Genomic DNA, 21,300 nt, shown 5'->3' on the forward strand with positions numbered 1-21,300 from the left:
TACCAGCTTCTTTTTCTCATCGCAGTGAATCAAGTCTTTCACGATCTCTCTTCTTGGGATCTATTCATTGCCTCTTCCTAGCCTTCCCCATTGGTTCTGTGAGCTTCCACATAGTTTTCATCCATGCCATCTCAAAGCCCTTTCTTTTTTTCAAACTGGCTCCATGTTTAGCTATTCCAGTGAACCTTTTCAAAGTGTGTGGAACTGGGCAGCGATCACTAAGAGGGTTTCTTTTGGCTGTTCCCGTGGCCCCTTCTGGATCTGCTGTGGATTCAGAGATGCAATACTGAGCATCCTTACTATGAGAAATGGGAGGTGTGGCACGGGCTGATGATTGCTGACATGTGGGTCACCCAAATGAAGATAGAAGAACTAGCCTTGGTGCCTCTCTTAATACATCCACTTGCTCTGGAGCAAGAACTAAAAGTGCAGACAGAGTTAGTCCATTCTATGGCCCCAGACAGTTCCAATTTGCCCTTTTGATATATTTTTTAATATTTTCTAATTGCTCCAATTCAAACTCCCACTTTCTCTAGTAGGGGGATCTCACCTTGAGGCCATTTGACTCAAGCTCCCTCAACTCTCCTTCTCACCTTAATACTTTCTTGTCTTTCCCTTTTCGCTAAGTTTCTGAAGATAGCTGTGTTCTTCAGACTCACAGGCTTCATGGCTAGAAGGGGAAAGGAAGAAAATGAGCATTTGTAGAAGACCTACTATGTGCCAAGCAATGTGCTTTATTTGATTCTCACAACAACCCTGGGAGGTAGATACGACTGTCATCCCCATTTTACAGTTGAGGAATCCGCAGCAGAGAGAGATCAAGAGCCAGTTATCTTCCCATTCTCCCCGATTACTACTCCAACTTGTCCTGCTCCTGTGCCCATGGATCTATGGGCTCCTGCTTCCTTCCAACTCTTTTGCCCAAATCTTTTGTCCTTCTTAATTTCCTGAAATCTTTTTCAGAGAACATGACGCCGCCTTGTATTTCCTGGAGTACTACACCAAGCCCTACTGCCGATATGGACCTTTCCTCGTGGGCATGTTACTTGGAATCTTCATGCACTACAACAACCAGCCTAACATTCTCAAGAGCAAGGCAAGCCCTTCCATGAGAGGCAATGTAGGGAAATGCAATGCCCAGGAATCCCAAGACCAAGGCTTTCGTTTTTCTCTACTACTAACTAGCTGTGTGACTTTAGGCAAGTCATTTTGCCCTTCTGAGATCCAGTTTCTTCATCTATATAATGGGAAGAGGGGGGACTCAATAACCCCCAAGACCCATTTTAGTTCTAAAATTCATTATGCTCCTCCCCTCCCCCTATGGCCCGCCATCTGGAGTAGATAACCAGAGAGAAGAAAGTCATGAAAGGCAGCAGACAACTTCCCTACGTGTTTCCAAGGACCGAGACCTTGGACTTGAAGAAGCAGGAATGAAAGGAAATTTTTCAGAGTGCCCAAGAGCTAGTGACATAGACTGGGGTTAGAACGTTGCAAATCCCACATTCTTCCTCCATTCCTTTCTGCCCATACCACATGCATCCAAGGTAATCTTTCTGACATACTTTGGCCTTGAGACAAGGCTTGCAAAAGGATACCACAGAGGCAGCATTAGCAATTGCAGTGAATAAAGAAAGAGACGTATGAAAAATGGTAGGAAGAGAGAAACAGTGACAGTACAAAATAACCTATAAATAATATTTTCCTCCCTCAGGCACAGGCTCTTGCTGGGTGGCTTTGCTGCTTATTCACCCTCTTAGCAGTAGTCTCTTTGGCATATGTGGTAGATGACTCCTTTGACACTTATTCAGTGGCAGCTGCTGTTTATCAGGCACTTCACCGAACTCTGTGGGCTGTTGCTGTGGGCTGGATCATTTTTGCATGTCAAGAAGGCTATGGAGGTATAGTATAGCATGGGACATGGATTATTGAGTCATTTGCCTTGTTTTTAGGAAGGTGACTAATGTTAAAAATGCGGAAAAGGAAAAACACAACTTGACCGTAAAGGACTCTTTATCAGTGAAATAACTAAAGGATGTTGGTTCGGTGATGATAAAGTATAAAATCTGATTGTATCTAAGCCACTGCAGGGCTCTGTTTTGGTTTTGTTTGGTTGGTTATGTGAAAATTTTCATATTTTAGGGTTTTTTTGTAATTACACATAAAAAAATTTTAACACTTTTTACAGTTTTGAGTTCTAGATTCTCTTCCTCTCTCCTCTCCCCACTCTTTGAGAAGGCAACCATTGATTTAGATTATATAGCTATGCAGTCATACAAAACTTATTTCCAAATTTATGACTCTGTTTTTAAAACTGTATAATGTTTTCTTTAAATCCCTTTTCCCCTAAACTTGAGTTCCAAAAAAAGATACATTAGTTCATTTAAGAAACATATTCAATTGGGGCAGCTAGGTGGGAATCAGGCCAAGAGATGAGAGGTCCTGAGTTCAAATCTGGTCTCAGACACTTAATCTCCATTGCCCTAGCCCTTACCACTCTTCTGCCTTGGAACCAATACACAGTATTGATTCTAAGAGGGGAAGTAAGGATTTAAAATAAAAAAAAAAGAGAGTACGTTCAGTGGTGTTCTAGTAACTGTAGTCGTTATTAAGGAAATTTATATCCATGTCATGTCCTAGCTTCAAAGGGCAAGAATACTGGTAATAGGGGGCAGCCTGGTACAGTGGGAAGAGTAATTAGGAATCAGAGGCCTCTCTGGGCCCACTAGTAGCAAAAAGAAACTATTCCTTCATGCTTTGATAATGGCATTTGTCTCTTTATAATCCAAATAATGAGATGCTTCCTTTGAATAATTTTCCTAGATTTTGACTTCTGACAGGAAATAAAAATGAGTTTTCCAACCCAGGCCCAAAGGAAGTGTTTACTACCACAGGGAGTCAAAGACTGTTTCTTCCCAGGTCTGGTGAATCAAGTGCTTTCTTGTGACATTTGGAATTTACTTGCCAACATTAGTTACGCCTGCTACTTGGTACATCCGATGCTGATCATACTCTACAATGGCCTTCAGGAAACTCTTATTCACTACACTGACACCAACATGGTGAGTTCTCTTGTTGGCTCTTTGTGACACTTACAATCTGCTCTTTCATTGGGAAATGAAGGCCATAAAAAGCCATTTTCTTTGAGCCTAATTGTTCTTGCATTTCTTTGAAAGAGGGAAGAACTATTCTGGCATAACATGACATCCTTCTAATTTTTCTTTCTTTAACAAGGGTTTGGGAGCCAACCAGCCTGCCTAAAGCTATGTGATGAACTCATAATGGTAAATTCTAGGATTATGGAATTTTGAGAGGAAAAGAACGGGCTGAGATCTAAATGGAAATAGAGATAAATTACACTTTATACTATTACTACAAGGCATTTTCTTTGTCATTGTCTTTTGGGTTTTAGTAAATTGACATCAGATATTGAATAGGTATGACCAGCTGTGATCATCCTACTGATTCCATCATCATTTGGTCTGGACCAATGATTTCATTAGTGTGGTGGATTCTCATACAGATCTGCAACTTATCTGTGACTTCTGGTCTTCTAACAAGCTTAGATCTCTGGGCAAAGAGGGGATGGATGTCAGAGGTTTCCATGGAAGATACGAGTGTTTTGAAATATGGGGAAGAGGCTGGAAAGAGTGATATAAGAGAGGACGAGAAGGAATCCTAGGCAGGGGTGTGAATGGCTTTGCTCCAATGCATATGTTTATATGTATATATATATATGTATGTGTGTGTATATATGCATGTTCATATTGAAACTCTGCTTACAATTGCATGTTTACTGAGTAATGTAATAAAGAGTAAACTGAAGGAAAACTTATTACTTGTTGAACTAGAGAGGATAAACTGAGGGGTACCTGTTTCTTCATGTCTATCACAGTAATGGGAAAAATGTCAGTTAATGATTTTTTCCAGAGAGCAATTGTACCCACTCTGCTTTCCTTTCCTTTCCTTCCTTAGTTCTACCTTTTCTCTGGACACTGCTTCTTGACATTTGCCACTGCAATGGCCTTGACTGCATTCATTGAGAAACCTTTTCAAGAAATGAAGCAATATCTTCTTGGGGGAGGATCCACTGGTCATCAGAATAGATAATCTTCACACTGTGAGGATGGGATGGACCAATACATGTATATCTTGTCTTTTAGGGTAGTTGTATTCCTGCAAACCTGTGTGTGAATCATTTGTTATAAAAGAGGGATCCCTTATTTAAAACAGGAATTCTTAATCTGGAGTCCATTAATATTTTTAGAAATGACAACTATTTCAATATAATTAGTTTTCATTGTAATCTACATATATTTATCTTATGCATATATAGTAAAGATCATCCCAAACTGTCAAAATGGGGTGAATTTAATGTTTTGCACAATGGAATGCCATCATCTGTTATTTTGCCTTCTACTAAGGAAATCATGACATATATTATATTTCCTTATGAATACATTCCTAAGCCCAAAGGACCTCCAGTGGAGTTTGTGGTTCAGTCTCACTGGGTCTGACTCCAGAGTGGCCCTGGATTAAATAAAACTTCAGAGAAAACTCTAAAACAAAGTGTCAACCTTGGAAAACACAGAGATACCAAAGTAGTTAGAAAGAACAAGTTTTTGATCAGGTTGAGGGAGACAGCGTTCTATTGGCCACCACACAGAGACAAGCTCTGGGACTCTGGGAACACTGAACTGAAGAACTTGGGGTCCTGTATACACTCTGGGAAATTAAGGAAAGGAAACACACACCTTTTGGTTACATGGAGGTCTGAGAAAGAGGTTGTAGCCAAGGCTGCAATAAATTTGGGGGTTCCATAGAACAGGGCCATCAAAAGCTTAAGTATGGATCATAATTAGGGTTTCCCCAGATATGGATGAAGGATACCCTCCCAAAAAGATATTCTGTACGACATGGGTATCATGGATAGGATAGATGTCTATTTCCTTTACAACAGAATTTCTATAGGACACAAAAGACTCAATGGCATACAAATATTGTTGTTGTTGTTCATTATTTTTCAGTTGGGTCCAATTCTTTGTGTGTTCTCTTTGCAAAGATGTTAGAATGGTTGACCATTTCCTTCTCCAGTTCATTTTATAGATGAGGAACCTGAGGCAAACAGGGTTAAGTGACTGCTCAGGGTCACACAGCTACTAAATACTTGTTTGAATCCAGAGTTGAACTCAGGTAGATGAGTTTTCTTAACTCTAGGCCTGGTGCTCTATTATCTGTGTCTCTTAGTTGCTCCTTGAATTAATATAGAAAAAGTCAAATACTCTAATGGTCCATTTAATTCAGTATAGTTCCCTCAAAGGTAAAGACCTTTTGCATTATTGAAGAACAGATATTTTGCATTTATCTCAGGCCTACACTGCCCAAAGAATTCAAAGTAACTATCACAGAGGACCAGCAAGGTTCAAATCCCTTGCATAGCCAAGATTTTAGTTCTTTAGATATAAGAAAGTTCTAGCAGTGATATTCTTCTCTTCTGTGAAGCACTCTTAAGGAAGTTTTTTCCTGGGTGCCAAATTCTACAACCAGAACTCTCAAACTCAGCATTACCATGAAAATATAAACACCACAATTGTAATTGTATATTTCTCTGACTTTCTTGCCACTGATCTCTATAAGGAAGAAAGAAAGAAAGAAAGAAAGAAAGAAAGAAAGAAAGAAAGAAAGAAAGAAAGAAAGAAAGAAAGAAAGAAAGAAAGAAAGAAAGAAAGAAAGAAAGAAAGAGAAAAAGAAAGAAAGAAAGAGAAAAAGAAAGAAAGAAAGAAAGAAAGAAAGAAGGAAAGAGAAAAAGAAAGGAAAGAAAGAAAGAAAGAAAGAAAGAAAGAAAGAAAGAAAGAAAGAAAGAAAGAAAGAAAGAAAGAAAGAAAGAAAGAAAGAAAGAAAGAAAGAAAGAAAGAAAGAAAGAAAGAAAGAAAGAAAGAAAGAAAGAAAAGATAAAAAGAAGGAGATGGCAACCAGGGCCTAAAGACCAGTTCCATACTCACCTAGATAAGCACATGTTTCAAGTTGCCATGTACAACTATTTTCAGCTAACAGTGTTGCTAAAGGGAGAAGGAAGAGAAATCTCCTCTGTTCCCCCTTCCTTTAAGGCCAAGAGAGAGAAAATAGGAAAAAAGAATACCAAGCCTGAAGGATCCAATAAAGAAAAAAAGTAGAATTATTTCCATATCCCTTGTAAATCAAGGAAAGAAAATGGCGGAAGGAGGTGGAAAGTTTTTAAGAAGACTGGAAAGGTAGGAGGTGACTGGGCTGTGAAGGGCTTTGAATGCCAAACAGAGGATCTTATATTTGATCCTGGAGGCAATAGGGAGCCACTATTGTTTATTGAGTAGAGGTGTGATGTGAATAGACTCTTTGGGAAGACCACTTTAGCTACTGAAAGAATGATGAACTAGAAAAGGGAGACACTTGAGACAGATAGACCCACCAGCAGACTATTGCAGTAGTCCAGGCATGAGGTGACCAGGGCTTGCACGGGAGGGGAGGCAGTGTCAGGGGAGAGGAGGGGCATAGGGAAGAAATGTTAAGGGGGTAAAATTGACAGGCCTTGGCAGCAGATTGGATGTGTGTGGGGCAAGAGAGAGTGAGGTCTTGTTCTTCATCTGCAAAATGAAGGGGTTGGGCTAGGTGATCATTAGCGTGTCTTCAGCCACATTTTAAAAAGCCAAATGAAAACAAAATAAGCTATACCATGACATGTCAATTAGCTGAAACTGGCTTCTGCAATACAAATACCAGCCAAGCTGGGCAAAGACCCAGGGAGTTGGCAACTCTACATTCAGCTCTAATATTCTATGATCCTGGGATTCTTTTCATCCTGGCTTGGTGAATGGATAGCAACTAATGTGGGACTTGCCACCTCCCTGAAATCTGCCCTATTCTGGCTGCAGAGTCTGGCCAGAGCCTGAGGTCTATCCTTTCATCCCAGGCTTCACATCTTTGTAATAGAAAGCCTTGCTGGCTTCCTTAGTGGATCAGGACTTCATTGAGTTCCAAGGGAGCCCCCTGGTGGCTGATTCAGCCCCAAATTCCATTGCTTGTAATCAGGCCTTGGAGGTGACATGGCGGGTGGAGTGGCATTAGATGAGTAATACTGCAATAAGGATGAGCCCCTGTGGGAAATTACTCAGTGACTGCCTTGCCCAGCTGCAGAATGACCAAATGCACCCAAAGGCTAGCAAACCTAGGGATCATCTTCTCACAAACACGACTTGTTTGTCTCACAAACAGAAAAACAGAAGCAACTCTCTTTTTCCCATTCCTTTGCCCTTTGATATCTCCGATAATAGAGATTAAGTGTGGGTAGCTTAGGTGGTGCAGTGGATGGATGAATGCGGAATCAGAAAGACCTGAGTTCAAATCTCTTGAGCTCAAATCTCAACTCTCTGACAATTACTAGCTGTGTGATCCTAAACAAGTTACCTTAACCACTGTCTGTCTCATGATAAAATGGGGATAATAATAATACTTTGCTCCCAGGGTTTTTGTGAAGTTAAAATGAGGTCACATGTGTAAAGTGCTATGCAAACCTGAAAACACTCTCAGTGAGGACTATTTTCCAGCTCTGAGTATAATGTCTATGCCACACAGTAGGTACTTCATAAATGCTAATTGAAAGAATAATTAAGTACAGAAATAGCAGGGGAATTTTATTATTTTCTTGCTTAATGACAATGTGTTAAAAGTCTTAACTGCTACAGTTAAAATTACCTGAAAGCACATGCCAGACCCATATTAATGAAATGTCCACAAGGGTTTGGCATAACATATTGTGACATATAAACATCCGTGAGAAATTTAAAGTTTGAGGATTTTTGTATTTTGAGAAGAAGCGAGGCATTTAGGGAGTAAAGGGGATAGGATATACCATGTTGTTTCTCTGAGACTGCAGAGGGGAAATGATGGAGCAATGGAAATAACACTGACTTGGGAGTCAAAAGATGCCACAAGGAGGGCTGGTTCCATAGATGATGCTGGGCTCTGCCACTTACTAGTCATTGGTCCTGAGCAAGTCACTTCAGTCAATTAATGAATCACACACAGCCCAACGTCCAACGATTCTGGGACATTTTGGATATGCAAAGGGAGATGTGCCTACCAATTGGTGGAAGGCATCTCTGTAAGGGACTTGGGTTTTTGGTCCCTGAGCTGCTTTGGGAAAGAGACATAGGGCTCAAACATATTTCAAGGAGAGAGATGATTAAAAGATCAAATGCTAAGTACCCTCCAGAACTGCAGACATGTAGGGAAAGCCAAGCAACTCAGCCTGCTGGACTTCCATCACTTACAATTGTAGAGGATTTCCCTGAGACTGAAATTGTGTGCTCTCTCTCTGTCTCTCTCTCTCTGTGTCTCTCTCTCTCCTTTCTCTCTCTCTCCTTGTCTCTGTCTCTGTCTTTCTCACTCTCTTTCTCTCTCTGTCTCTCTTTCTTTTTCCTCCTCCATCTCTCTCCTCCTCTCTCTCTTTCAATCTCTTTTTCCTTTTTTCACTCTTTCTTTCCTCTTTTCCCCTCCCTCCCTCCCTCATTCTCTGTCTCCCTTCTCTTCTGTCTCCCTCTCACTATCCCAACTCTTTTTTAAGTTTTGCAAAGCACATTATTTTTTAAAAATTTGTTACATTAAAATACCCAGTTAACGCCTTCCCTTCCCTGCCACCCCCCACATTAGAGAAGATACCATTTGACAAAAAGATAAATTGTATATATAAAATGATGTCTTACTTATTTCTGTTTCTCAATTCTTTCTCTGGAAGTGGACATGCACAAGTCATTCTTCAAACAATATTTCTGTTGTTTTATAGAATGTTCTCTCAGTTCTGCTCATTTCAGTCTTCATGTTTATATGAGTCTTTCCATGCTTTCCCAAAATTAATCTGTTTGTTGTTTCTAATGGCATGTTAGTATTCCATCACAATCATAAACCACGACTTGTTTAGCCATTCTCAAGTGGGCATCCCTTCACTCTCCAGTTCTTTGCCACCACAAGAGAGCTGCCATAAATATTTTAGACCATATGGGTTCTTTTCCTTTTTTCCTGACCTCCTTAGGAAATAAGCCCAATAGAGATATTTCTGGGACAAAAGGTATACACAGTTTTATAAATCTTTGAGCGTAATTCCAGATTGCTTTCCAGCGTGGTTGGATCAATTCACAGGTCTACCAATAGTGTATTAGTATCCCCACTTTTCTACATTCTTGCCACCTGGCTCTTTCTGAGAGCTCATTCATTTTTTCATTCTTGTGTTTTCTGGTATGTTCTAATCTGTAGGTCTCCAGGAATTTCTTTTCACTGTTTTGCTTGGATAGTTCCCTTCTTATTTGTGATTTGTTATGGTCTTTGTAGAACCAGAATTTGGTGGGAAGCCACTGAGGCCTGCTTTCCCCCTTATGAGTAGGAAGTGTCTTTCCTTATGAAATCTGTCCCATACCAAGAGACTGGAACTATTTGAAGGGAGCAAATAGATATAATTCTAGTCCAATAACAGCCTCTTGGAACCTGGAGAAAGGCGCATCTGGCCTTAATGGCTGAATGAAAACATCCTGTTGCTTCCCCCTGGCCAGCCTGTCCATGGCATAGTCACAATGCTCAAACTCCTCTCCCTTTCCTAAAGGCAGGCCAGAGTTCAGGCCGTCTCTAGCATCCCCTCCTCAAGCTGCAGTTATGTATTAGACAAGGCATGTGGACACATTGCTCTTCCACAGTTGAGGTATCGTGCCAGGTACTGCGCTAAGCCCTGGGGGAACGAGGTCACAAAGAAAGCGGCCCCGCTCCCATGTAGCACACATTCAATTAGAGTGGATTGAGGCAAACGGAGACGGAGAGGCTTACCTGGGGTAGGTAGAGGAGGGTAGATTTGAACAGAGTGCTGGGCCTTTCTCCCTGTAGGCCCAGCACTCTGTCCACTGAGCCATCTCAGCACCCCAAAGACTCCTAGAAAAAGCAAAAACGTTATAAATAAGGCCAACTTTCCCAAAGAGGAGCTACTTGGTGACTGCCCCGTCCTCATTTGTCTCTGTGGATTTAGCTACTAATGACCACCTGGCAGCTGGCTGTGGAAACATAACACTGGTGCTCTGAGAAAGAGGGTGTGATTGCAGGATGAGGCTGAGATGAAGGCTCATCCACAGACCTGCCTCCCCAGGATGCCGGGAGACTCCCCAACATCAGGGTATCATTTTTGAACTAGCTTTCTCTGAAGGACTGAAGCAGATGTTTGAGCTCGGCCATCTGGACATTTTCTCCAGGGACCTTCCACCATTATCCACAGCTGATCTGTCCTCACTGGGCTAGAGGCTGGCTGACATGGAGAGGGTTTGGGTTCAGCCCATGGGCTGTCCCCGTGTCATCTCACATCCTTTCCGTGTGACCAGCCTATCTTCTCTTCCTTTTGTAATATTTATTGGGAAAGGAAAATGGGGAATTGGAAAAATGGGATAATAAATGGGAGGTTTGTAGCAGGGTATGGAGGAGAGAGGGGAGAGAGGGAATATTGCTTAGTGAGGCAAGGGAGGGAGATGCCCCCTGTTGAGAGGAAGCAGCAGGGGTCCAATGAGGTCTGTTTGTCTTTGAATGACTGAACTGAAGTTCAGCTCCCTCTATGCACAGAAAAGATAGTCCACTTATCTGACTGCAAATTCAAATAATATAAAGTTTAATAACCAGATGGAATTGGAGTTTTTCCTTAGCTTCAGAGTATAGGGCCAGGCCCTAGAGGCTGGTGGAGGGTTTTCCCACTTCCGTCTACTCTATATCAGTCCAGTTTTGCCTAATTCAGAATCTTAGCAGTAGATAGAAAGCAAACAAGAACAGTTCTAACCTTAAGAAGAGATTGGGCCTGAATCTTCAGGCTGAACCAAGAAGAGCATGCCACTCCAGACTGGGATGAACAAGCTCCTCTCTCCTCCAACACCAGGAAGACAGTCCCACCCTTTCCACACTTTTGTAGAAATGTCTTTGATGCAGTCTTTAATTCTGATCCCTCCAAGTGCTTTATTAATTATATGTTCTTTTTTAATCCATACCTTCCATCTTGAAATCAATACTAAGTTTTAGTTCCAAAGCAGAAGAGTGAAAAGGGTTAGGCCATTGGGTTAAGTGACCTGCCCAGGGTCACACAGCTGGGAAGTGTCTGAGGCCATATTTGAACCCAGGACCTCCCAACTCCAGACCTAGATCTCTATTCACTGAGCCACCCAGCTGACCCTAATTGATTATATCTTGTAGATTGCTCATACTCACCATGGGTTTCTTCATTGCCATCTGTATATTAATTTCCACTTCCTCAGAGACCATTATGCTCCATGTCTCATACTCATGCAACAACAAAAAATATGGCTCTCTATCTACTGAGCCACCTTGCTACTCCTCAAATGTTTTTTCATGTCAACAAACAGTAAACACAGTGGAAACTTATAATCCCTTTATGTTTTAGTAAACCATGAAATCTTGGGAAAGATATGCTCTTTTACAAAATAGTTTGCAATATAATTTGCCTATTCCCGAAATAATACCCTTTTTAATGATCATCCTAGTGCAAACACCAACATCTTGGAAATAGGTTCTGATCAAGGATACATGTAATAGCCAGTGGAATTGTGCATCAGCTACTGGAAGGGGTGGGGGAGGGGATGGAGGGAAAGAATATGATTCTTGTAACCAAGAAATAATGTTAAAAATCGACTAAATAAATTAATTTAAATAAAAAAAGAAAAAAGGTAACTTTTCAAAGAATCATAGAATCTAAGAACTAGAAATAAACTCACATAGAATATAAATTTTTTAAAAATAAAAAAAATACCCTTTTCAAGGATACCTTTAATACTTATGCAGATAAGTCTTTTCAAGATTTTGTATAGATGAGGGCAGCTAGGTAGTTCAGTGGATTGAGAACCAGGCGGTCCTAGGTTCAAATCTGGCTTCAGACACTTCCTAGCTGTGTGACCCTGGGCAAATCACTTAACTCCCATTGCCTAGCCCTTACCACTCTTCTGCCTTGGAGTCACTCCAAGAGGGAAGGTAAGAGTTAAAAAAAAAAAGATTTTGTATAGATGGAAAAGTAGGCATTAAGTTGATGTTATTGAAGTTTTCTCATTCATTTATTTTAGGGAATATTATGGTTTGAGTTCCTTTTTTTAATTCTAGGTCTTTAGTATGATCACCAAAGAAAGGTATCTACTGAAACAGAATGTCTCACTCATCTGCCTTGATTGCTCCCATCTACTTAGAATTTTCTCTGGTGGTCAGCAAACTTCCACTCCCTCTTATTCTTCTGGTCTTATCATTAGTAAATCCCTAAATTTGTTGGTTTTGTTCAGTTTGTTCAGATACAGGAGTAGTTTGCCATTTTATTTTCCAGTTCATTTTACAGATAAGGAAATGAGCCAAACAGGTCAATAACGAGGTAGTGTCTAAGGCCAGATTTGAACTCAGGAAGAGGAGTCCTCCTGATTTCAGGCCTACTACTTTCTCCAAAGATGTACCTAGTGAAATATGGGAGTGGTCCAGATGGTAGTTTGGTAGAGGTGAGATATCAAAGGCTGTGGGTTAATTGACACTCCACAGTGAGAAAAGGCCCTGCAGGCCTCTCACAGGCCTCTCACAGGCCCAGAAAGCTTATCTGACACTCAGACCAGGTTTAAAAATCCCAAAACAGTGTTTATTTGTAATTCACTACAGCAGGGAGGGAGGATTAGGAAATAGGAATCCCTAATCTAAGAAATTCTAACTAAACCTCCCCCCTTTCTATGACCCCTGCAAAGGGGGTGCCTTCATTTCTTCCGACTGCCTAGTTCACCACACTCTCTGTCTAGAAATCCCCAGCTATCTAATAATCCTCCCAGATGATCTTTGGTTAGATATTTATAGTTCCTCAGAGTAGGTAAATTGAACCCTTTATGAGAGGGTTCAACTCCTCATCGGGTTGGGCCCAAGATGGCTTCAGGCCTTTGCCCACAGTCAGGTTACTGGCTTGCCTCAAGCAGTTGGGAACTCTCTCTCTCTCAGCCCACTGGAACATGAGTAGATGATAATGTAGATGACAACGTAGCTGGGATTTCTCCACCAGGACACCAGGATAGGTAGCTTCCGCTCCAAGGGAAAAGGAAACTCAAACCCCACTAGACTCACACAGATGCAAACAACAGGAAGTTGTAGCTTCAACCTCTCCCAGAGACAGGAAACTAAAACCCAGAGGTCTCTCTGTGTCCACTTTTTATAGTCCCCAGATTCCAGATGCGGCAAGGTTCCTCTTTGTAAACTTCCCTCTCTGCTCTCTGTTTGCAAACCACTTCATTCCTTTCCTCCTTACACTAGCTGCCCTCAAATGCCTAAGAGTAAAAACATTCTTCTTCCCTGTGCTTGCTTCCGGTCCTCACGTTTCCTCCTACCTTGACCCTACTTCTCCAGCGCTCTTCTCTGACTCAGTCTTCTCTTTTCATGGTACCATCTGGAATTTCCAATCTGTAAATAATGAGCTTCCTCTCCTATTAGATGTCTTCTTCCTGTGCTCTCTCCACTCTATGGTACTCATAGAGACCTGAATGGACCTTCCCCCTCCCCTCCCCCCCCCAGCTTTTCTTTCCAACACTGGCTGTATTTTCTTTCTGAAGCCCTGACACGCTGGCCCTGGAGTCAAAATATCAGCCATTGCCATTTCCCAACTCTTCTGTGATGGCAACTGTCTTCCTTTGAAGTTCACTCTCTCCAAAGGGATCACCTAATCCAGTTTCCTTTGGCTGTCAAACCCACACGCCGGTCATTCTCTTACCTTTCTCAGGTGACAGACTGGCTCACAGTCTTCTTCTCTGAAACAGTGTCTGTCATTATCTTGGGGGATTTCAACATACATATTCCTTGGATCACCTACCTCACATTCCTCAGCCTACTCAGTTCCCATGACCTCCTCCTGTCTCCTACCTTAGCTAGACATCCTCCGTCTTGCCAGAGAGCCCCACTTTCCTGATCACAACTCTGAAATTCCATGATGTAGGCATAGCCTTCCATTATTTCATCTTTCCCTGTGCCTGAGCCTTCTGAAATGTATTACTGATCTTCATTGTGACCTCCAGTTCCTTTATCTCAGTATTCTGCCAGATCATCATTTCTGCTCTGCCTTTGATCTCCTCCCTTACCGCTCTTAACCCCATAGTTAATCAGTTCAACTGGACACTTTCCTTGTCTCTTGATTCCATGGATCCTGTGGCCAGAGGTGTGCTGGAGCCAAGTAGACAGCGGATTGTTACACTTTTAACGTAAGCATTTAAGCCTCAGAAGTCAGCAAAGGCTACAAATCTGAACTTGATTTGTAGTTTGGGTAGCCTACGTTTAATAAAGTCATGGAGAAAATGTCTGTGGTTTCAGTTACTTGCAGTTATTCCAAGGAAAGGAAGGAGACAGGAAGGGGGCTGCCCTGGGATGAGGGAGGGGATTAACACAGGATTCAAGGACACATGAAGGCTGGAACCAAGTGCAGATAGATGGAAGAGAGACATGGGCAGGCAGGCTGGTGGCAGAGTTGGAGCAAAATCTTCTTTGTCTATGCCCCAAGGTCCGCCTATGGCAGACGTCCACCCATTGTGGTGGTCTCTTCTTGAGTCAGGTCTTTTGCTTTCTCCTGGGGCACTTTGGGTGAGGAGGGTTATTTTGGGTGGTTGGGGAGGCCTTAGAGTGCCAAGTTGAGCTAAAAGGCAGGAGAAGGGAGAGAAAGCACAGTAATATATAGCAAAGATAACAAGTGTTAAAAGATAAAGTGAGAACTATCCGTGGTTTCTGGCATCCACTGGGGGTCTTAGAATATATCCTCTGTGGATAACAGAGAGACAACTATACATTATGTAAAATAATGTATAATGTGCTTAATTATTACTGTGTCTAAGGTCAACAATGTCTTGCCATGTATTTAATTTATAGATTAAAATTTATTATAAATATGTATGTACCAGAAAATCACATTCTATATGGGGGGGGGGGTTCAGCAGGTGTTCACTTATATCCAAGCTTTTAGCCATCCACAGGAGTTCTTGAATGTATCCCCCTCAGATAATTTAGATCAAACTTAACAGTGTATTATGCATGGGTTTGTTTTTGTTTTTGTTTTTTTTGAAAGCTGGTTGTTAAACCCCTGCCTAATACACTTCATACCCTCCTGAACATCACCTTCAGATGACTCTTACAGCCTGCCTCTTCCATGCGTTCTCATATGCTGCTGAATGAATTTTGGGAGCATCGTACAACCATGCCATCTGTGTCTACTACAAATTGATGTTATCTCATCTCAACTGGATCCTTATTGTAGGAAGGTAATTCTTTTACTTTTCCCATCAGCTATTAGAAACTCTTTCTCCTCAAGTCTCACACGCTATTTCCTGAAATCCTATAATTTCACCTTAAATTTTATTGAGAAAATTAAAAAATATTTACTTTAAGTTCCCTCTTTCACCCCCCCCCCTTTTTTTTTTACATTTTGCAAACTGTTGACATCATTTCTTATTCTCCCTTTGGTCCAATTTTTGAAGAAACAGTGAGATTTTTGGATAAGGTCAGCCCCTCTAATTGTACTCCTCATCCCTTGATGTCTTCTCTGACAAATTGGCCCCAGCAATCATCCCTTCTTTCTCACCTTATATTCAGTCTCTTCTGGAGATATAATGGTTCTGTCTTTGCGGTATACATACACGGCTATGTCTCTCCATCCTTAAAAAAAGAACAAATCAAAAGTAACCCTTCCTAGACTTTGGCATTCTTGAATTTTTTCCCTCTAGTTCTTAGCCAGACTCCTAGAAAAAAGCCATATACATTAATTTATTCTATTTTCCTCCCCCTCTTATTCTCTTCTCAACCTCTTATAATCTGGCTTCTACTCTGATCATTGAACTGAATCTGCTCTCTCCAGTTTCCAATGATTTCCAAAAGCTTTTTCTTGGTTTTCCTCCTTTGTGACCTTGGCAGCACTTGATACTGTTGAGCACTTTTTTTCTACCAGATATTTTCTCCTCCATTTTTTTCATGACCCTGCACCCTCTTTGTTCTCCTTTTTCCCTGTCTTCCCAAAGGAGAAGAAAGGCTTCTCCTTTGCTGGATCATTTTCCATATTAAATCCTCAAATTATAGAAGTTCTCCCTAGGTCTCTTCTCTTTTTTTATTCTTTTCTTTGGGGACTTCATTAATGCCTATGAATTAAACTATTGTCTCCTTGCCTAAAACTCCCAGATCAATATATTTACCCTGAGACCCTCTTCTGAGTTCCAGGCCTACATTACGTTTTGAACTGGATATACTTTAAGCATCAATATTACTAAAACTCATTATCTCCTTTCCCTTCCCACTTTCTTCTCCACTTCCCTAAATCCCCTAACAGAACTACTATTCTTTTAGTCATCTGGTTCACAACTTCCTCCTCATCCCACATGTCCAATCACTTGCCAAATCTTGTCTACAACCTTTCAAATTCATCCATCTCTCCACCCAAACAGCTACCACCCTAGTTCAGGCACTCATCATCATCTTTCATCTGGACTATTAAAATAACCTCCTCCTAATTGGCCTTTGCCTCAAGTTTCTTTCCCATTGCAATTCATCTTGCAACCAGTTGCCAGAGTGATTTTCCTAAAGTAAGGGCCTGACCATGTCATTCCCCTACTCAATAAACTCTAGTTGCCCCCTACTGCATTTGGGATCAAATGTAAACTTCTCTATTGGATACTTAAAGCACTTGCTTCCCATTCCAGCCACAATATGCCTTTCCACCATTTGTTACTGCCTCAATAGACCATAAGTCCAGTGAACCTGGCCTTACTTTTGTTCACAAAGGACACACTATATCACATCACTGTGATTGTCCTGAATGTCTGGAATGTCTCTGCCTCCTAGAACACCTATCTTCCTTCAAGTCTTACCTCAATCACTACCTTCTTGATTACCCCAGTAGTTTTGCCTTCCCATGACAATTATATCTATTTGTTATCTGTTTTATTTATATTTGTACATGGTATCTCTCTTCTCTAGAAGGTAAGATCTCCAAGGTCTAGACCTAATGCACATTTGCTTTTGCATATCCAGAATCTATCAGACTGCCTACCACATAGATTGGTTGATCTCTCCCTTAATAGACCTTGGGATTCAATTCTTCAATGCCTTCATAACTCTCTTTCTCTTGTAAAAATTAAAATTAATGTACAATAAAAATATTATATTTTAAAATATTTATTAATGGTCATTAGAAGTAAAGGAACAAACAGGTAACAAAATAAAAACTATGTGCCCACGGCTAATCAGCCTGTTCAAAATCCCCATGCTTACCACTACCGTCTTTGCCAGGAAGCCAAAGAGGCCAGAGCAGGTCCACTGAATATATCCCCTGTCTATAGGAAGTATGTGATGACAGAAAGTCAATGGGATCTCAGGAAATTTTTTTTAGGGTAACAGATTTTTAATTATACATTCCCCCCAATGATCATTGGAAGACTTGTCTCCCCAGTTGATCATTTAACATAATCAACTTTTAAATTACAATAATTTGGGGATAAAAGGGAAAAGAACAAACCCATGATTGCTAGGCGCATTGACAAAAAGCCAGTTAGGGGGCAGTCCCCTTCAGCATAAGAGTATATATAAAAAAACAAATGCATTCAACCCCACACAGTTCAAATCACCACATCCCAAGGTTCACTCTGGATCTTCTGGTGCAGCATGTGGTCTGTGCAGGCATATTCATGGCGCCTTCTCCAAACAGTTCATTTTCTGGATTCAGAGGGGTAGCATGTTTCTTATCCTAAAATTACTCTCAAAAGAATTTAAACTTTGCATGTTAGAATAATAATACATTCCCTCCTGAAGAGGATTTTGAAAAACACAGGGATCACTTAGGGATGCATGGCTGAGTTATGAGGTATCAATTGGCAAGAGAAATAAAAAAAAAATTTTTAAATCCAAATAAAAGAGAAAAAAAAACTTCTGGATGAAATATAGACTATCAAAGTCTTAAGTGTAAAAATCCTAAGTAAAGGAAAATAAACCTATAGCAGGTCCTTGAATCAAGGCCCAATTAAAGTGATTTAACAATTATGCATTTGCCCAATCAGTAGCCAGTACTACAGAAAGTTTGCCACACTATGAAAGACAGAAAAGGGCCTAGATTCATGGGAGCCAGATAGGAGCCAAATTTGAAATACTTGGTAGAATGGGGGACAAGGAAGACCTGCCTTTGACATATGTCAAAATAGTTGCGACCTCGAATCCCAAACAAGTTCAAGTTCTCTTGTCTTGGTTCAAAATTATATCAATCCCACCAGGATCGGTTTCTTTGACTTTGTGCTTAATAGGCACTATGCAATTTAGCTGTGTACTTCTTTGGCACTGTGCAATGGCTCTTTTTGTATTCCCTTCTCCTGGAATCAGACAAAATCATTAAGCAAAGTCCCATAATTTTATTAAACAATCAATAGCAGCATTTTTGTATTCTAAAGCTTTTTTTGGGTATGCAACGACATTAGGGCAAATGTATTTTAAACTTATATTACTGCAAAATCAAAAAATTAAAGAAAATTTCAATACTGGTGACATGTGCTTCAAATACAAAATGGAGAGAAAAATAAAACTGAAATGCTATATTGCACATGCAAGCAAAAACAATAATAAAAAAGTTTAAAAATAAAAAAAATATGTAGCTTACAATCATTGACACACTGTGTCAGTTAAGTAAAGGTAGAATGCAAAGGTTTCTCAGCCAAAAAATGAGACCCATTTCCTCCTTCAAACTTGGCCATGATCCACTGTGTGAGTGCAAATGATTTTTTTACAAAGTAACATTTTTTATAAAGAACAATAGTACAACAGGTAATGCACATTCAAGAAGTATCAAAATCCCCAAAGTTATAATAGCCAATTTAATGACAATAGCAAACAAACCCACTAACATTAGGATTCATATGAGTCTGCTGTGACATTAAAAATAAAAAACCCTTAGAAGCTAATAAATACTTATCATAAGTTTTTCAGGTATAGCAATCTTTCAACCTTGGCTGAGATATTAAAAACAAAACAAAACATCTATTACTACCATCATTACAAAAATGTGGCAGAAGAGTCTAGAAAAGACACATACCTCTATACTATTGATATTGAGTCTAAAAACAAACATCACCAAGAATCTAGATTGTTCTGGTGGAAGGGTAGAGTAAGCTGAAGAGTTACAAATGGGAGATGCTCCATCTAGGGAGCCATCCAGGGGTACTACACCCTAGGAATAACTTCCCAACTCCTCTGGTATGAGATTCTTCTGTCTCACCCATTACATTTTACAAATGCAGAGGTAGTGATATAATTGCACTTCACTTCATCTACTAAAGTGAACCCTTCACCTCTTGTTACAAATAACTCAGAGGCAGGCAAGATGATCAGTCAGAGCTTTTGAAAAAAAATCTAAAAATCATTTCTGAAGACCCCTTAAAATCAATTTGAGATATTTAACTCATGAAATTTTCCAAAGGTTGTTAACCAGGTTGACAGAGTTCATCTATCATCTATGTGACAATTAACAAATTCAAAATGGAAGAAAAGGCTGTTTATGAGCTTTTACAATATTTTGTTCATTATAGTTATAGAAGAAAGGTAACAAAATATATCTAATAGTTAAAAACACAGTAAATTAAACTGATTCAGTTAACAGAATAATATTGATCAGATTAATACAGATAAACTTAAAAAAACAAAATTAAATCTTAAAGCAGATAATCAGCAAAATACAAGATACAGAGACTTTCATAAAAACAATGGAGTCTGAAAAGGTTTAAAAGTTTCATTTCCAGACTCTTCAAAGTTCCTTTCTCTATCTGTTCAGATTCCTCTTATCACACTGCTGGGATCTCCTTTAATGAGGGAGAATTCCTCGATGAACATGGTTTGGAGGAATCCCAAATTGGATATATCTTAGAAACGGGGCAGGCCCAAATGGCAAGGGGTTGTAGGGAGATGAATTTCTCTCCTGAATCTCAGGCAAGATAATTGAAAAGACCAGTGCACCCAGGAATGGTAGGAAGAAAAAACATTCTAAAACTGAAAGGTGTTTGAAATAGGCAATGCACTGCTCTTTCATAGAGTATGCCATGCTTGCAATTTTACTTCCTGTTTGGAAGAGTAACCTTCCTTCTCCTTTCCCCTTGGGGTAAAAGAGTAGGGAGAAGTTTGCTTCCCCTGCCACATGGACAGGGAGTTTGGAAGCTACTTATTGCCTAAGGAAAACACACCCTGGTTTTTACCAGCTGCCTGGAGATTGGCTCCAAGGACTCCCAGTTTGTGAATTCCAGAGACACAGTGGCAGCTACCAGCAATTCAGCAGGATCAGCAACAGCAGTTGGGGCCAGGGTTGGGGCCAGGACTGGGGCCAGAGTAAGCAGTATCAGGAACAGAAGCAGACTGCTGGGAGTTAGTAGCAGGAGCAAGTAGGATCAGGAAGATCAAGAGTGGATGGCTGGAACAATCCAGGAGACTGGATCATCAGCAGTAGCACCAGAAATAGCAGTGAGGAACACTACTCAAGCAGATGGGTGAGAGAAGCAGCTTATCTCTTCTTTGCCAAGAGTCTAGGGTTAAGTCCCTCAAACCAAAGCAGTTGGGCTGGTAGGGCAGGTGACCAGCAAAAAGTGGGGAATGGGGGGCAGCTGGGTAATTCAGTGGATTGAGAACCAGGCCTAGAGACGGGAGGTCCTAGGTTCAAATCTGACCTCAGCCACTTCCTAGCTGTGTGACCTTGGGCAAGTCACTTGACCCACATTGCCTAGCCCTTACCACTCTTCTGCCTTGGAGCCAATACACAGTATTGACTCCAAGACGGAAGGTAAGGGTTAAAAAAAAAAAGTGGGGAATGAAAGGGCAGAAGTAGGGCAGCAGCTCCAGAAGAGAGTTTGGAGTTCTCTCGGATTTTGCAAGGGGGAGGGGCTGGCAAAAGCTGTGGCAGGAGAAACATGGCTTAAAAAATTTATCTAGGCTATCTTAAAAAATTGAGAATTCCTTTTCCAACTTCTGGTCACCATCATTATAAAAATTAAAATTAATGTGCAATTAAAAATATTATATTTTAAGAGATTTATTAATGACCATTAGAAGTAAAGGAATAAACAGGTAACAAAATAAAAACCATGTGCCCATGGCTAGTCAGCCTATTCAAAATCCCCACACTTACCACCATCATCCATGCCAAGAAGCCAAAGAGCAGGAATGCCTACTGAATTTATCCCCTATATACAGGAAGTATGTAATGATAGGAAGTCAATAGGCTCCCGGGGAATGTAG

At 40.6% G+C, this 21,300-nt stretch overlaps 1 protein-coding gene and 1 long non-coding RNA gene across 2 annotated transcripts in view; both read left to right on the forward strand.

The window, feature by feature from the left end:
- The window catches only part of LOC100021996 (O-acyltransferase like protein-like), an 83,126-nt gene extending 76,344 nt beyond the window's left edge, over nucleotides 1–6,782 (forward strand). The window contains exons 12-15 of the mRNA XM_016431629.2: nucleotides 964–1,096; nucleotides 1,712–1,898; nucleotides 2,917–3,059; nucleotides 3,973–6,782. Of these exons, the coding sequence (XP_016287115.1) occupies nucleotides 964–1,096; nucleotides 1,712–1,898; nucleotides 2,917–3,059; nucleotides 3,973–4,107 (598 nt within the window). The 3' untranslated portion in view covers nucleotides 4,108–6,782. The remainder of the gene's footprint in view (nucleotides 1–963; nucleotides 1,097–1,711; nucleotides 1,899–2,916; nucleotides 3,060–3,972) is intronic.
- Nucleotides 6,783–13,967: 7,185 nt separating this feature from the next.
- LOC103093306 (uncharacterized) overlaps nucleotides 13,968–21,300 on the forward strand; it is a 57,469-nt gene continuing 50,136 nt past the window's right edge. Inside the window, exons 1-2 of the long non-coding RNA XR_464699.3 lie at nucleotides 13,968–14,264; nucleotides 15,119–15,311. This is a non-coding gene — a long non-coding RNA (uncharacterized LOC103093306). The remainder of the gene's footprint in view (nucleotides 14,265–15,118; nucleotides 15,312–21,300) is intronic.

Source organism: Monodelphis domestica, chromosome 3 (genome assembly GCF_027887165.1).
Source record: "Monodelphis domestica isolate mMonDom1 chromosome 3, mMonDom1.pri, whole genome shotgun sequence".
NCBI lineage: Eukaryota > Metazoa > Chordata > Mammalia > Didelphimorphia > Didelphidae > Monodelphis > Monodelphis domestica.